This window comes from Toxotes jaculatrix, chromosome 14 (genome assembly GCF_017976425.1).
Source record: "Toxotes jaculatrix isolate fToxJac2 chromosome 14, fToxJac2.pri, whole genome shotgun sequence".
Lineage (NCBI taxonomy): Eukaryota > Metazoa > Chordata > Actinopteri > Toxotidae > Toxotes > Toxotes jaculatrix.
Genome location: NC_054407.1, coordinates 22,092,251 through 22,109,060, shown reverse-complemented (window position 1 = coordinate 22,109,060; position 16,810 = coordinate 22,092,251). Strand labels below are relative to the sequence as shown.

The window sequence follows — 16,810 nt, the reverse complement described above, 5'->3', positions numbered from 1 at the left end:
ACAAGATGCAGCAGCATAGTGTGAAATCTGTTCCCCATTTTGCCTGTTTTTTACTCAAAAACAAACAAACAAACAAACAAAAAGTCCTTTGAAGTCCTCTGTTGTACAGAGCAGTTAAGAACAGAAACAGGCTGATTCTGAGCAGCTGTCAGACTGTGGTTAACCCTCAGTTCACTCCTGTTAATGCAGAAACCTAATGATTAAATATTCAAGGTGTGTGGCAGCAATGCAAGGTCTGACTGTCACCATCTTAAATGTTGTGAATCACGTTCACTCGTCTCTGCAGAGGAGCTATGAAGCTCTGTTAAAGCGACCCTCCTTACCCAGTTAAAAACTGTGGCTGGACGGCCAAATCTAGGAAGAGTCCTGGTGGTTCAAAAATATGGTTTCATACACTTTCCCTGGTCTATGCCTCCCCAAGATTTTAAATCACAAAGGTCTACAGAGAGTTTCTTTAATTTCGGAGCCTGGTTTCTGTCCTGACATGCAGTGTGACCTGTGGGACCTGATAAAAACAGGTGTGTGCCTTTCTAAACTACAGCCAATCAATTCAATTTGCCACAGGTGGACACCGAGCAGGCTCTAGACACGTTTCATGGATAATTAAAGCAAAGAGGATGCACCTGTTTGTGGAGTCCCACAGCAAAGGGTCTGAATACTTTTGTATATATAATATACTTCTGAATTTTCAATTAATAAATTTCATGTTACATATTGCATGTTTCTGCTTTGTCAAAATATGAACAGGTTTGAATGCTTTCCTCTGTATTTACCAAACATGGTCATTCTGTTTCTTTCCGAGATTTCCCTCTGTGTGTTTTTCTAGATAACTATAAGTTCTTTTGTGGCTTTATTGCTGTCTGAGGAAGTCTGAGGAAAGAGGGCGCTGTGTGATACAGACTCTAAAGCCCTAAGGGAAACTTGTGATGTATCACCTGTCCAGAATGTCCTCACAAAGTTTATCTCCTAGTTGGCCGATAAAGCAGGAAGTTGAGAAGTAAAACGAGCGACTCAGAAATTCTGTCTTATATTTTATTGTGATGGGGAGTCATAAAAATGGAGCAGAACTAAAGTAAAAACAATACAAAAAGACAGTGGATTTACAAAGGGTGCGTAGAGGACAAACAATATGCAGCCTTCGACAGTACAATGGAACGAGTTGGCACAGAACAGAAAACAGGGCGGTGGGACAATCTGAATTTGGCTTCCAAATAAAGAGGGAGGAGTAACGTCTTCATAGCAAGACCCTTCATTAAAACAGCGACGACTCATGCTTTTAAAATCACAGAGTTTTTAGAATTCAGTAGCTTCATAACGACGCAGAGCGGATGCACATGTAACAGTTTCTATTTCTCAATTCATTCCTGTCTTTTTTCTTTTTTTTAGCTTAAACAGAAGTCATGTTTACAGAATACATGTCTTATCTTTTTTATGCTTTTTTTTTTTTTTTAAACAAACTTCAGCTCCCAGAACCACATTTTGGGATTTTTGTTTGTCTTGAGATTATTTTTCATACTAAAATATATTATTGTATCAATTCAAACTACAGTAATGTACACTACAATGTGTAATAAATAACCATAAAAGAAAATATAAAAATAAGACACATAAATATAAAAAAGTCTTCTAAAAACTAAACAGGTACATTTTTTTTTTTTAATCTGTGAAAAGGGTTCTAATACTGCCATTGTTTGGAAAAAAAACATACAGAGGACACACAAGGACAGAAAATTAAAACAGACTAATACTGTTAACACTGTTCGGTAAAACCAACTGAAAACACTCTGACAGAGACCACATTCACTAACGTTTGTTACTTGAAGTGCGGGACAGCTTGCAACTATTTTATTTTTTTTTTTTTTAACTCTAAACAAGTGCACATCTGACAAACTCTTCAGTCTTTTACTTTAAACTGATCTTGATCTTGGTTTTGTATACTTTAGTCTCCTCCTGAGCCGACCTGGAGGAGTAAACTCCCCGAATGATCAGGGGACGTTTTAGCTTCACATATTTTGCTCTGTAATAATGAAACGTTTTCTGTTTTAAGCACTTATGTAAACATTTTAAAAACTTTGATTTGTGACGTGAAGTTCAACATATTAATATCTGCATTAAAAAAAACTTCAGTGGGGAACTGATTATCTCATGGTATCTCAAGGCATTTTGTGTCCACAGTCAGCTCAGTCTGGACTCCTGATTTCTGAGTTCCTACACTTTTGTCTGGGTCAGAAACCTTTACTGTTCAACTGGAAATTGAAGATTTGAGTCACTGTTGGGCAATAAGGACTTTTAACTAAATGAAAATGGTTCCATAAAACCAAATACGCAAAACAGGAACCAAAACTATCATTTGAATAGATAAACCATGGAGAGCTGAAGCAATTAGTCAATCCACTGCTCGACCGACAGAAAAATAACGTGTGGCTATTCTGAGAACGGATTAACTGTTTGTTACTCCTCTGCTTTCAGCTTCTTCAGTGTGAGGAACTGGTATTATTACTGGTTTGTCCAAGCTGATCACTGTGAAAGATGAATTGGTTATTAAGCAAACTCAAAGGCAGATTAACTGATAAAAGTAACTGTTAGTTGCAGCCCTGATACTGTTTCCCAACTTTCATGTGTGGTTCAAATACTGTTCAAGGCCTCTGCATTAATTTCACAGGAACTGTTTCACTTACTGTCACATAAATTTGCTGTTCTGTGCAAGTCAACAAACATTAGTCAATATGTGTCTTGTTTAAGTAACAGAGGAACATAATACTGGCTACATGTGTGAAGAAGAAATGATAACACTGTTCAATGGCACTTTTAACAGCACACAGGTCTTGCATAAGGCTGGAGGCATTGGGGTGGAGCAGGAAACAGCCCCGTTCCTTCACGTACGGTATGACTTCGTATATATAAGCTAATAACACTGAAACACTGACTGAGAACTAAAGCCAAAACGAGGAGAAGCTTGGTAAGAACCGGCGCCTGTGTTTCAGAACCACAGCTGAAGCCGGACGGGTGGAGCCTGCTTTTGAATCTTCACCTGGCGGCTACTCTCGTTCGGGCTACGCCGGGTTGAAAAACACGGGCGCCTGATGCTGGCTTTGAGTTTGTGACTCTACCTTCCCTGATAGGACAAATTTGGTTATGGCGTACAGAAGCCACGTTCTCATCCCGGACTCCCCATCCCGCCCACAACCCTCCCCAAGAATACTTTGTTTTCCTTAAGGCTAACAGTCAAACTGAAAACAAAGGTAATGCTAGCTAGCAAAGACTAACACTAACACAAACAACATCTCGCTAGCTAGTGTACATATATAACACTGAAGGGCATACGATGCATGAGGCATGTATCCATAGGTAAACCAGGAATACTGTAGTGCAGAGGTTTTTGTTCGTAGAACTCAATAAAATACTGATTTAGGAAACTTCATTGGCAATAAAAAGGTATAGAAATCTTTCTCATCTTTACAGGTTAAAATGTTTCAAACAAGAACAAGATTAGTAACACTGACCAAATAAAAACAAACGAACAAACAAACAACCAAACAAAACAACCTGGGATGTCTCAGTAACAAGTCTAACAAGTTGATGGGTGAGTTTTGCTTTAAAATTTGTACTTCTATAAACAATTTTAACACTGATATTTAATTTTCACAAGAAAAAAAGTCACTGTTGTTTTTTTCTTTTTTCTTTTTTTCTTTTTTCAAGTTCAGGCACACCTGGGTTTTTGTACACAGTAGTGGACCGTTAGGCAACCGCCGTGACTTTCTTCTGATGGCAAGATGCGGTTTTGTCTTAATTAACTCGACTTTAATGACCGACACATTCGAACCGTCCCAGAAGAGATTTTCCTTCCTTTTATTTGGCGTTTGTCACCACTTCCTCTGAGGGTTCGGTGCTGTCTGACCCCTCCGTGACGCTTTTGTCTGTATTTGCTTCACAGTCTGCCATTTCCTCTCTTTCCGCACCTGCTGCTTCCTGCTTTTCTTCGGTTCTTTCCTCCATCTCTTCGTCCTCCTCTACGTGATCGTCCCCCAGCTCAATCTCCACCACATCACACACAAACTCCTTATCCACCTTTTCTCTGTCCGCCTCCTCTTCTCCTGTCGTCTCTTCCTCTGCCATCTCTTCCTCCCCGTCTTCCTCATCGTCGTCAAAGTTACCCTCGTAGATCTCACACTCGCCGTCGTCCACCTGAACGACCCGGATGTCGTCCATGCACATGGCCTCGTCGTCTTCGTCCTCCTCTTCCTCGCTCTCCCTCTCGTCTGAGTCCAGTTGGGAGGGCGGGGTCGTGGTCCGGCTGTCCGACTGCGGCCCGGCGCCGGGGCTGCCGAGCTCGGTCTGAACCCTGCGCGGTGCAGAGCCGGAGCCAGAGCTGGACCCGTCCTTCTTGCAGTAGGAGTAACGGTGGTTCATGTGCTGGGAGTACGAGCCGGAGTGAGAGAAGCGCTTCCCACACTTGTCACACTGGTAGGGCTTCTCGCCGGAGTGCAGCCTCGAGTGTTCGATCAGGTGGTGTTTGTGTTTGAAGGCCTTCTTGCAGACGTTGCACTCATGAGGCCGTTTTCCTGCAGATGAAACAAGAAAGAGTCAGAGGAGGAGCCTTCAGAGCCTTTCCCTGTCACACTGATCCTGGGCAGAAAAATGATAAGCAAATTAAAAAATGTTGTGTATGAGTGCAGTGCCAGTTCTTCACAGTGACTTACAGTATTGTATTCTGAGGCAGTGAGAAAGTTTTGAAAATGAAACTTGGAGCATCAGCAAAGTAACCGATGTCTTGTAGTTTTCCAAACACTATAAATCCAACTGTCTGTGTATTCACAGCCTGACATATGTTATTCCTCTGTCCCACAGAACTCCACTGCTGATTCCCCAAAAATAGTTAAGCGCTTGTGGCTGAGTGCCACAAACCAGGCAGGGGTTCAGAAAGTTTCTGGTCTGTTGTTTTTGCATGGAATCGGGGATTTGTGGACCATTTGTGAGAAAAAAAAAACGCAAGCAATCTCCTTTAAAAAAAAATCCCCTGAAGCTTTCCAATAAACATAGATGGTATATGACAACAGCACTGAAGTGTGTGTGTGTGTGTGTGTCTAGCTGGATGATGTCATGGCCAAACCAACACACACCAGTGCACAGTAGTGCTGATAACAGCTAACAGATCTTAATAAAAACACATTCCAGCATGATACCATGATGCTAGCTGGAGCTTCAGGGAGAGTATCAAGTTAATTCACCTCAGGAGTCTCATCTCCGTTAATAGTGATGTCAACAGTTTGTGAGCTGGTACATTTACAGGCCAGGTGTCCCATTAAAGTTGAAATCACACGAAGTACAACACGTTTTATGAGACATGATGTCACATGCGAAATGATAGCCCTGAAAACTCGGACTGCCTCTGGGCAGAAGGAAAACAGAAACCCTGTTGAATAAAATAAACCAGACTACTTTAATTTTCTTTAAAAACAAACGAGTGCCTTAGTGTTAATTCAGCACGTGAAGACTGTAGAAGAGGTGTTCTTCTAGAATGTATGTTTCAGTCACCTTTTCAGCTAAAGGCATACCTGTGTGTTCGTATTTGTGCCTGAGCAGGGAGCTGCCCTTCTGGAAGACCTTGGAGCAGAGATCACAGGGGTAGACGCCGTTTTCCAGGCGTCGCTTCTTCATCAGTCCGGCTGAATCGGAGTCGTTCTGCTCCTCCGCTGTGGGCGCGGCATCTGAGCTGCTGTCCGCACGTTTCTCCTGCTGTAAAATGGAACAGAAAAAAAGTAATTAATCACTGAGATTAAATTATTTAATGTCATATGTCAAGTGGAGGCATTAACCCAAAAGTGAGGAAAATTAGCTTAGCGACCACTGTGAGCTGTTACTACTAATCTTTAAAACCACAAACCTTATGGCCATTGAGTACGACAGTCTTCGCTCCGGAGGCATTGCCGGCCGTAGTAGCATAGGTGTAGGTGAGCTGGGGTATGAGGATGGTTCGCTTCGTTGTGGTGTTGATGGCGCTGAGACAGCCCACAGTGCCCTGACCAGCGATGGCCACTAACGTGGGGAGCTGTGCGGCAGTGACGATGTTGACAGGTCTTCCGGTCTGAGGTGCGGTGACGTAGATGGTTTGACCCTCGAGCTGCTCCTTCCTCAGGCAGGTCAGATTCAGAGGCTGTTCCTGCTGCTTGGCGGGAGGAGCGCTCGTATCCATTTCCAATGCTGCTGCAATATGTTTAGGGAGGGAGAGGTCCAGGGGCTCTGCCTGGGAGTCTGGGGCCTCTGGGTCTTCAGGCTCGCTTTTCACAATGACGAGGTCCCCGGCGTTGAGGCTGGAGTCTGACGGAGAAGTGTTTCCAGATTCTGATGAGACTTTGTTGAATGTTTCCTCGGGGTCGTCCTCTTCTTCCGTTCCATTCTGATTTGAAGTGTCCTTTGAGCTGGAATTTGTGGTTTCAGTCTTTTTGGAAACCGCTGTAGTGTCACTGCGGTTTTTCCCCACATTTTTCCCAGAGTTCATCTTGGCAAACCACTTTCTGACCACATCTACGGGAATACTAACAGACTCTGAGATCTTTGTCAGTTCCTCCTCACTGGGGTTGGCATTTGAGGCGAAGTAGGTCTTGAGGAGCGACAGGAGGTCGTCCACAGGCGGCTCCTCCAGGGTCACTCCTGCCTCGCTTAACAAAGCAGCAAATGAGGGGTCCAGGGCGGCACAGTCAACAGCTTCCCCATTGGCTGCTTTACGATGCTGGAGGAGATGCAACGCCTCCAGGTTGTCGGGACAGTCATCACATAGTAAACATGTACTGGTGCTCTTGGCTTTTGGCATCTGAGCTGTGTCTGCAGGTTTAACAGTTTCTGTTTCTGTCTGTGAGGCTGCCTCTGTCGCCACGTCTGTGACGGGCACTGATTCTGGCTCCGCCTTGATGATGGTGAGGTCTGCCACCTCAGGGGTTGGGGATTTATCTGTTTTGGTCGGGGTGGGAGCTGCAGCAGTGCTACTCACAGCAGGAGCAGGAGGAGGATTGTTTTTGACAACAAGCGATGCAGGCTGGGAAGTGGCAGTGGTGGCAGCCGCAGGGCTGATGCTGTAGTTGATGATGATCTTCGTGGTGCCGTCGTGATCCACGAAAGCCGGCAGGCTGATGATCTGCTGCTGAGGCTGCTGGACTACAATTCCCTGCTTCCCCTGCGTCACCACCCCGTTGGCTGTGCCCAGCACCTGCCTGAGCACATTTCCGTCCATCGCAACCTTGAGCACATTCTGCAAGTCATTCAGATTGATGCTGATGGGCGACATCAGGCCCACTGTGGGCACGACCATAGCCACGCCCTGGGGCAGGGTTGCGGCTGGGACCACAGCTGGCTGAGCAGTCCCTCCGTTCACCACTCCGTTGGTACCAGCTGAAGTTGCTGGTGCTGCCATCGCAGGCTTGCACTCGTATTCCACAGGTTCAGATTTGATCTGGGTGACGGGGAGCTGCTCCTGGAGGGGTTTACTCTCAGTCTTCTCTTTGAGAACCACGCGGGCTGGGGCGATTACAACAGGCGTGGTCTGGGTGGGGGGCGGGGGGGATTTGATCGACGTCCGAGTGACGCCGTTGGGGGGTGCTGCACCCACACACTTCTTAGTACTGATGTGGGAGCTGTAGGAGCCTGAGTGGGAGAATCGCTTCTTGCAGTTTGAGCATTCGTATGGTTTCTCACCTGAAAGGGGGCACACAGAGAAATTACAAAAAGTTCAACTGCATTTTGTGTTTGTTTACATGAAAAATAAAGAACGTTTCCTACTTTTTGATATGACACTTCTTTGTTGTATAATTTTGTAGGAAACCTAAACACATTTTTGGGACAAAACAAACCTGATTTACATTTTCCCAATTTTAGTTTATTTTATTTAGACACTGAACCTTGGTTCTGTTTGAGTGTGTGTATGTGCATGCCTTTCTACGGCTGAGTGGACAAATGTTGGTTTGAAACCGCAGCTGTGAGGACATTTTGAACACTTCTCAAAATTTTAAAGGGCTGTTTGAGGGTTAAGATCTGTTTTTAGCCATTTAGTTGTGATGGTCAAGGTTAATGATGTAAGGGTCTAGAGAGAGCATTATGTCAACGAGTGCCCTTACAGCAGCGGCAAGAGAGTGTGTGTGTCTGTGTGTGGCAGTTGCCGTGGCAACAGCTCACCGCTGTGAATGCGCAGGTGCTCCTTCAGGTGGTGCTTATATTTGAAGGCCTTGGAACATTCGGTGCACTTGAACTTGCGCGTTCCACCTGTTCCTCCTGATCCTCCTGTCGACTGGGAAACGTGAAGCTGAGACAGAAAAAAAAATACATACCAACGAGAAGAAGTGCTGAGTAACTACAGCAGCAGAGGTGATATTTTCATTATATTTAAGAACCAACAAGTTTCCCTGAAACAGACTATGGTTGCACTGTGTCACTGATCAAATACTCATGTCCTGCGCTTTGACGGCGTTGAAGCCCGAGACCTTACCTGCTCCCTGGCGCCCCTGTGGTGGCTCATGTGCCTCTCCAGCTGCGAGCGGTAGGTGAAGGTGTAGCTGCAGTGTGAGCAGCTGTAGTTGTCCTCGCTGGTCTCGTGGCGATACTTGATGTGCTCCTTCAGCGAGGCGTTGCGCTTGTAGCCCCGGGAGCAGTAGGGGCAAGTGTGTAACTGGGAGAAGGAATCTGGTGTGCCTGAAAGAGGAACATGCAGGGTGGTGGTTTAAAGTCCTCCAACCTTAACACGTATGCAGCCTCTATGCACAGTGTGTAAGGCCCTTAACACTCAGTCTTTGCATCTGCTGTTGCCACTTAAATCTTTCTGGGAACCATATTTAATCACAGCTGCTTTTATGATTTTGCTTTTCACCAAAGCAGCGTTTGTCTCATTCTTACGCTTCAGAATGTTTGATATATCGTCCCAAGTAAACATGTTCAATCTCCAGTGTTGCTTCCAACATTTCATGCTAAAGAGGGAAGGCTAGATTTGATAGATGGTTATATTTCCACATTAAAAGTTTAACTAGTGAAGCCTTAAACAAAACATATGGAGAGTGAGCAGAAACAAACTTTTCTGATACCTCGCTCACATGATCAGCACAGTCGCTGACATAAGTGAGCAGTTGTGTGCTTGTGTGTCATTGTTACCGTTTTCATCAGCACCTCCTGTCTCCGTTGGACTCTGCTCGTCCTCGGGGGCTTCAGGATAGATGATGGCTGTGTCTCCCTGCTGGAGAATCTCCTCCACTAGAGCATCCTTCACCACCTCATCCTCCTCCTCTTCTGACACACACTCCTCCTTCACTAAAAACACACACACACATATGAAAGTTCAGGATCATTTTAGAATCAGAAGAGTGGAGGTATATGGAGTCTATTCGTCTGGGAAAAGAATTATCCATCCTGCTGACAATCATTAGCTTTTTCCTACCTTGGATGTTACAAACCATCAGATTTTGACGTACACATAAAATAAAATAAATTTCTATACAGTCTTTCTTTTTGATAAATAGCTTATACTGTACTTTCATCCTCTGGAGAGTCGCTCTACTAAGCTTCTAATGGCTGGATCACCAGCTGCATGCAATGTTGTTCTGAAGAATCACCACCAGAGAGCGCCACAGGGCTTCTTAATAATCCATAGTGATGACTGTGCTCCTCTGGAACCATCCCTTTATCTCAGGTTTCTGGGAAAAATCTGCAATTTATATTTCTAAAATCAAAGCTTCCCAAAATCCAAACATTTTTCACCTATGCCACTGTTGATGTTCTGAAAGTTCGGAGCTCAGTTTAACATCATCAACAGTGAGCTGCAAGGAAATGCGGATGTTTTAATTAATTAGGAAGTGGACCCTCAAGGCAAAAAGTCAAGAGTAAGACAGCGGAAAAAGAGGAAAATCTGCAAACATGGAGTTTTTGGCTTTTCTCAAATTCAAAGATGAGAAAGGTGAAAGGAGCATCAACTCAATGCGCTTCAGTGATTCAGCTTTAATGACTCCCTCACAGCACTTGTATGCAGTTACATCCAGCTTATCTGATCTCACACAACTTAGTGGAAAAAGTCTATAAAGGATTAATGTCTGATTTAAAGACGTACTCCAGTGATTTTAGTGCTTCAGTTAAGTTAGAGGACTTATAAGAGATGGATTGAGAGAAGGGTCTAAACTGAAGCAACAGAGGCTGAGGCTTGTCCCTAATGTGGATCAAGCTCCACTAGAGGCCCACTCCTCTACTTTACATTAAGAATGTGAAGTCTGAAAACCAATCTGAGATAAAACTGATGATGTCTCTGTTCTCAAATTTTGGAAAACTCACAGAAAACATTTTTAAAGGCTGACTTGTTTTGGTTTGCTGCCTTTATTCTCTCTCTCTCTGATCTGATCAGGTGTTGTGTCATATATTAATCTCTATAACAACAACAGCGAGGAAACTAGGGCAGAGAAGTTACTTCACTTTCTGTGTCAAGACACTGACAAGAACGAGCAGTGAGGTAAAACTGTGACCAGCGTTTCCATGGAGATCAAGCATTTTATATGCAGGCAGAACCGACCGGTGCCAAAGGCCACGCCTCTTCCTGCTGAGCCTTGTCAGGGACAGGTGCAGCTGTGTGTGTGTGTGTGTGTGTGTGTGTGTGTGTGTGTGTGTGTGTGTGTGTGTGTGTGTGTGTGTGTGTGTGAGTGTGAGTGTTAGTTTGCAGGATCTGCAATCACAGAGCCAGTCATAAAAAGAAGGGAGGAGTCTATGTTGTTCTGTGTGTGTGTGTGTGTGTGTGTGTGTGTGTGTGTGTGTGTGTGTGTGTGTGTGTGTGTGTGTGTGTGTGTCTTCATAAAGAAGAGGCGGGCCCAGGCTGAGCCCTGTTAAGCCTCATTTTAAACGAGCAGACCTTAGCTTCCCATGATCTCATCCAAAAGCTTTCCAAATATCTCTTTCTCCTCAGAGACACACTCATCTACCTTTCATGCTTCATTCTCCAGCTCTCTACTCATCCCTCTTTTTCTTCTTCCAGCACCTCCTCCTTTCTCTACACCCTTGCTCTCATTTCTACCTTGCTTTTCTGTCTCACTCCCTCTCCTTCCTCTCTGTCTCTGTCTCTCCTGATTCTCTCTCAGAGTATGTCCACGTCTTTTTCTTTCCACTTTGACCCGCCGTGTTTTTTGACACCTGTAAAGTGAACTTTACTAAAATAGGAGCGAAGCTGAAAAACGCCAGCCTTAATCTTTGTAAGCACGAGGAAAACTGAATGTTTGCTAAATGGCTCATAAAGTTAAGAAGACAACTTTCCGTCACTTCTAATCTTAAAGTTCAACGCAGCTGACTACACAACACAGATGTTGTCATGAGGCTGTATTTTTTCTGGATCTGTCAGACAAATGTGCGATCATAAAACAGCGACTCAAACGGTGCAGAAACTGTTCTGCTAGACAACAGGTAGCTTTTACGACATGCAAATCAAATCACTGTTTTATGCTCGTTTGCCTGACAACAGAAACTGAAAAAAGATATGCAAATGCAGAGGTTCTCCTTTTTCATGACATTTAATGTCCTGATTTATAACTGCAAAGCGTGACGCGATCAATCACCTTCTACGCTGAAGCATTTCGATCCTGAAGCGGCTCGTCCTGTAATAAATGTAGTTACTAGATGTCAGTTTATGGAAAATCTCTGGATGTTGTGCTGTTACTCATTTTTCCTCAAGCTTTCTTCCAAACCAGGCGGGGCACCTACACAAAAACGCTGGTAAAAGCCTGAAGTGAAAACAACTAAAATATAAGTTGTATTGAAACACACTACACAGCAGGTGGTAATGGGGAGCGGGAGAGGACAGACAGGAGGTTTAACCAGCTGAAACTGGACTGAGAAACGAGACTGCGATGACACTTTTGTTGTTTTCCAACTGAAACTGGATGAAATCAGAAGAAATTCAGCTGTTTTCCTGTTGTTCACTGACTGTTGTTCACGTCCCTGTGGATGGAGATCTTTACAAAAACAAACTGAAAACACAAACATAGATGCACAATCGTTTTCACTAGTAAACAGCGTTTTGAAAATTAGCCAGCTTAGTGTGAATGAAGTATCACTATTTCATTCTTCTCCCAATCTCTCAAAACCTTCCTCTGCTCTTTTACTTCCTTCCTCCACCACAATTTCACACTTCCTTTCTGTCTCACCATCCCTGTTCCTCGGCATCACTTTCACTCCTCACCATGCACATCTCCTGTTACTTCTACCTCCATCTGCTTCTGCACCTTCACCTCTTTTCTCCAAATTCCCTCTCCTGCCTCGCTTTGTTTCTGCCCCCTCCCCCTCCCCTCCACCACCCCTTCTCCTGACCCTCCTCCCCCTTCTCTTGATACACCTCTCTGCATATTTTCCCTCTACAATTACACTTAATGCCTCACAAAAAGCCACAAAGTAATGACGACCAGTACGCCGCAACACACATGTGGAATATCAGAATGGAATGAAAACAGGAAATCACGTGGCACACACACATACACACATACACACATTTGCGCAGACAAACACACTGGCAGAGTTATCCACGAGCACACACACTCTGCACACACTGCACTCCTATACCTTGCCAGAACCTGTCACTGTGAGTCCGTGGTGAATTTATAAGGCAGGATGGATTGGAGCTGCAGTGCGGCCCAGACTGCAGGGGGAGTAGCAGACTTTAATCTCCCTCACCAGAGGACCAATTCAACACCAGCTGCTCTCCCTGCTTTCTGCTCTCGCCTCAGATGGGGAGGAAAGAACGGAGTGAAAGTCAGACAATCCAAAAATATCACGCAAAGTCTTTGAAGGGCTCCCGCGGTGGCTCCACAGCGCTGCAGCATTTCATGACTTTTCCATGACTTCCCTCCAACACGGTCAGAGTTCCTCCACACACACAGACGAAAAACGTCTCTCCTTCCTGGTCTGTTAATGTTTCTCTAAAGGACTGAACCGGCTGGTTTCTACGGCAGGTGCAGGTGAAAGACAACAGATAATGTCATGACACATGACTCCCGTCAAATTTATTATGTTACAACACAAACGCTAAAAGTCCCTCCAAAAAAAAAAACGGATCACTTTTCTCACAAGGATTGCACGTGTGTAAATTCTTCCCAGGAATGTCGCAGTGTGTTGGTCTGTACATATGGATGTTACTGTTTAAGTCTTTAACAGCTCTTATGTAATGTAGAATAACTAAAACAGGGGACACACACACGTTTTCCATCCTCCATGAACAGCACTTGACAGTAAAGGTCAAGGGTTCAGATAATAAATAAACTATTTTTACTGCAGGTTCACAACCAAGTAACGCTGTCAACAAACGGTTAACAGGCCAGAGAGCATCAACAGAGAACTGCTTTCTTATCAAATCTTACACACCAGTTCTGGTAGAAGTATGTTACTGATGGATGAGTGAGCTTGATAATAAATGCATACATATATCACAACACTAAACACAATTTAAAAACTGTTGCTATCATAACTCTTCAATATGGTCTGCATCAGGAGTTCACTGTGATAAATCTGTTTACATACTGTATTTATCTACTAATCTACTAATAATGTCAACAATACAGGTTATGCTGATCATGGGCTCTAATAGCTGCAGCTGTATACACTGCATGACCTGTTACGGCATTCGGGGGACGAGGCTTATGAAAGTTAGAGAAGTTAGTTTGTCCAAAAAAGTCAAGCAAGTGATGCTCATGTCAAAGTTTGCCAAACAACAACAAGATCAGCAAACCTTTTTGGGAATAATTAACAGCTAATAACACCCAAAGCAAGCTGAGCACCAGCTATCACTTCAAACACTGAGGAGAGGCTTTCACACAATATCTGAAGTCGGATACTTAGCAGGAGAAGAACAGAGGAAGAAGAGGGGAAACAAATGCAAAAAAAAAAAGAAAAAAGAAGGCGAGAAGAAAGGGAGGCAGAAGAATACAGAGATGAAAAGGGATCAGTGGCTGTAGAAATATAGCAGGTACACAGAGGAGTAAGGAGAGAGCTGAGAGAGGGAGAAAAACAAAGTGAAAGAGAGCGAGCAGCACTCAGGAGCGCTGCTCACACCATGTAAGGCTTTATTCAGCAACAATGAAACAAGCCTTGAGAGCAATATCTCTGAGTGTCACATTCTCGCCGTCTCCATGGTTTTAGCATTTCCTGCTTAGCTGTAACTAACTGCTGTTGAGATGAAGGCAGATGCTTGCGTGGGCTGAACTGTTTGCGGGGAATCGAGGATTAGAAAGGCATTGAGAAGCGGCGTAAACACAAGCCAATCAACCTCCGCTGCTGAACGCAGACTTGGCTCTGCCTCTGCTTATTAAATCTCGCGGCACTTTTACTGTTTGGTTTGTTTGCAAAGGTGTGTCATGTTTCTGAAAGTGTCCTTAAGATGGGTGAGTGGCTAATCCTGCAAACTTACTCACTGGCGGGAACGTGGACATTTAAATTTAAAGAGTTTCAAAAAGCTTTTTCAGGCTGTCTGGAAGTGAAAAGAAAGCCGATTTAAAAAACAAAGTAAGGACACAAAGCTTCCAAAACATCTGTCTCTGTCTGGACTTCCTGCAGCTGGTGAAACTTCTCAAACTATAAATGGGTAGAATAAGAGGAAGGACGGCAGGAAATTGATTGATAACCTACATGAGGTCCAACTGTGCTTAATAAAGCAGACGTGATGCATCCTGCATGACCAAACCTGCTCCTCATTACTCCACAAGTGGACATGCAGCGCCAATAAAACCAGTCTGCGTTGACAAACAAGATGCAGTTTAGCTGACTCAACTCCCCACAGTCGCACACAGTCTTAGCAGTGCTAATGAGGAAACCCATTACAGCATTATTTCACTAATATCTCAGTCAACACACCTGTCTACAGAGCACACGCGTGGAAAATCCTGAACTGAGATGTAGAGCTGATATAAATAGATGATCAATAGAAAAAGAATCAGCAACAGCTCTGATAACTGATTATTAATTAATTCATAATTTAAAATAAATGCTAACTGCAGCCGTATTCAAATGATGTTACAATAGAGATCTACTGCTTCAAAATGTAATAAATAAAGAGTGGGACGGACGTGGACCCTGACAGACAGGCAGTCTGAGGACAGAGATGGCAAGAACTGATGATGAAGCTCGTCACTGTGTTTTATCGGAGAGAGATCGAAAGGGAGGGATTTCGGTTCAGAAGGAGATAATGTGTGTGCGTGTGAGTGTGTGCGTGTGTGTTGTAGTTAGATTAGCCTTTAGGATGCGGTGACGTGCAGACAATCAGAGAAGAGAGGGCAGATAGAAAAGCAGAACATCAGCTAAGGCTGCGAGGAGGGTGGAACTAATCTGATCAAAGAGAGAGCAGGTAGATAGACACAGACAAACAATCTTATACTTACATACTGGGCACTAAATCACCAAAAGTAAGGAATAAACCCCTACATGCTGTGTGAAAATGGTGATACTGCAGATCACACTGTGAGATGGAGCTAATCTTTCTGTAGTTAAAAGGCAGATAAAGCCGAACTCTTGATTATTGCCCCTGATAACCTTCACTCAGAGATCAGGCGGAACCTTGGTGCCTTATCCTCATCTTCTCGGTCTAGTCTGCTTAATCTCGGTATGATTTTTGACCAAGGGTTTTGAAGCCCACATTAGGATGTTAGGTCTGTTGTGCCAAGAAAAGAAATGCAGATCATCATGCATAATCATCACGGTTAGATGAAACCACTGGCAGGTTGCACAATACGACTTAACGTAAGAACGTCCACCAGTATAACATTACATCGATACTGATGTACTAACAATCGCTATTTTACACAACATAACAACTGTCTATATATTCGATGAGCTTTACCTCTTTGCTTTAAAGCTCTGACTGGATTAAAGTTTCGCTCCGATTTTCACTTCACAACTCATCACTTTCATCTGAGCTGTGTGACTCAGTAATCTCACTCGAGAATCTCTTGTATTTGCATGGTGCTGGATGCTGTGTGTAGCAGACCGGTAGGTTTTGGCAGCCTCTAGCACGACTCTCATACCAAACAATTTAAAAACTGGTGAAGAGAGGCTGAGATTAACCCTTTCACACAAACAGCTGGATTAAAAAGTGAAGAAGAAGAGAAATAAATCTTAAACTGTCTCACTGAGCCGTGTGAACCAAAATCAAGTGTCACTTGTCGTATGACTGGTATTGACAGGGACTTTCACATACGCAGCGCAGCACAAACTGCCTGTAAAAGACTGGCCCGGGGCAGAGCTCTGTATTATTTAAAGGAGTGGTAACCTTTCAGGGAACATATGGGATTTATCCAGCTTTGCTGGATGTGAGAGCTGGAGATTATACAGGCAAACCTCTGCACGACTGCCGGCAAGATTATACATTATTTAAGGCATTATTGAAGCGTGTCTGTTCCTCAGACATGCTTACTTTCCCTCCTGCCTACCTCTTTCTCTATCTGCCTACCTCAAGTTTTCACATCTTCCTATCACTCATATCATCTGGTTTTGATAACTCTTAGTTCCTCGGTTGATCTGAAAGAGTCACACCACACTGAGCAGTGCTCGAGTTCAGCTGATTCCATCCTTTCTACACAACAACACTGTAAAAGAAATGCACTGTATTTGTGCTTCTGTCCTGATTTGGTTGCTCTTGATAACAGTCACGTGGATAATTAATCTCACCACCTGTTCTAATGTATCCACTGAAAGAGAAGAGCCAACACATGACCATATAAAGATGAGAGTACTACACTCAGCTGACTCATTCCATTATTAATGTACCTTGTAAGATTTATTTACAGCTATGAATAATGCTAGACATGGACATTTTTGTACA

At 43.9% G+C, this 16,810-nt stretch overlaps 1 protein-coding gene across 3 annotated transcripts in view; it reads right to left on the bottom strand.

Moving 5' to 3' along the window:
- Positions 1–1,018: 1,018 nt before the first annotated feature.
- The window catches only part of LOC121193140 (zinc finger E-box-binding homeobox 1-like), a 54,454-nt gene continuing 38,662 nt past the window's right edge, over positions 1,019–16,810 (bottom strand). For 2 of the 3 annotated variants that reach the window (XM_041055292.1, XM_041055294.1), the window contains exons 3-8: positions 9,133–9,288; positions 8,477–8,679; positions 8,167–8,293; positions 5,885–7,689; positions 5,556–5,736; positions 1,019–4,562 (exon numbers count right to left, since the gene is read on the bottom strand). In XM_041055292.1, the coding sequence (XP_040911226.1) occupies positions 3,850–4,562; positions 5,556–5,736; positions 5,885–7,689; positions 8,167–8,293; positions 8,477–8,679; positions 9,133–9,288 (3,185 nt within the window). In that variant the 3' untranslated portion in view covers positions 1,019–3,849. The remainder of the gene's footprint in view (positions 4,563–5,555; positions 5,737–5,884; positions 7,690–8,166; positions 8,294–8,476; positions 8,680–9,132; positions 9,289–16,810) is intronic. The other variant, XM_041055293.1, reaches the window with a different exon arrangement.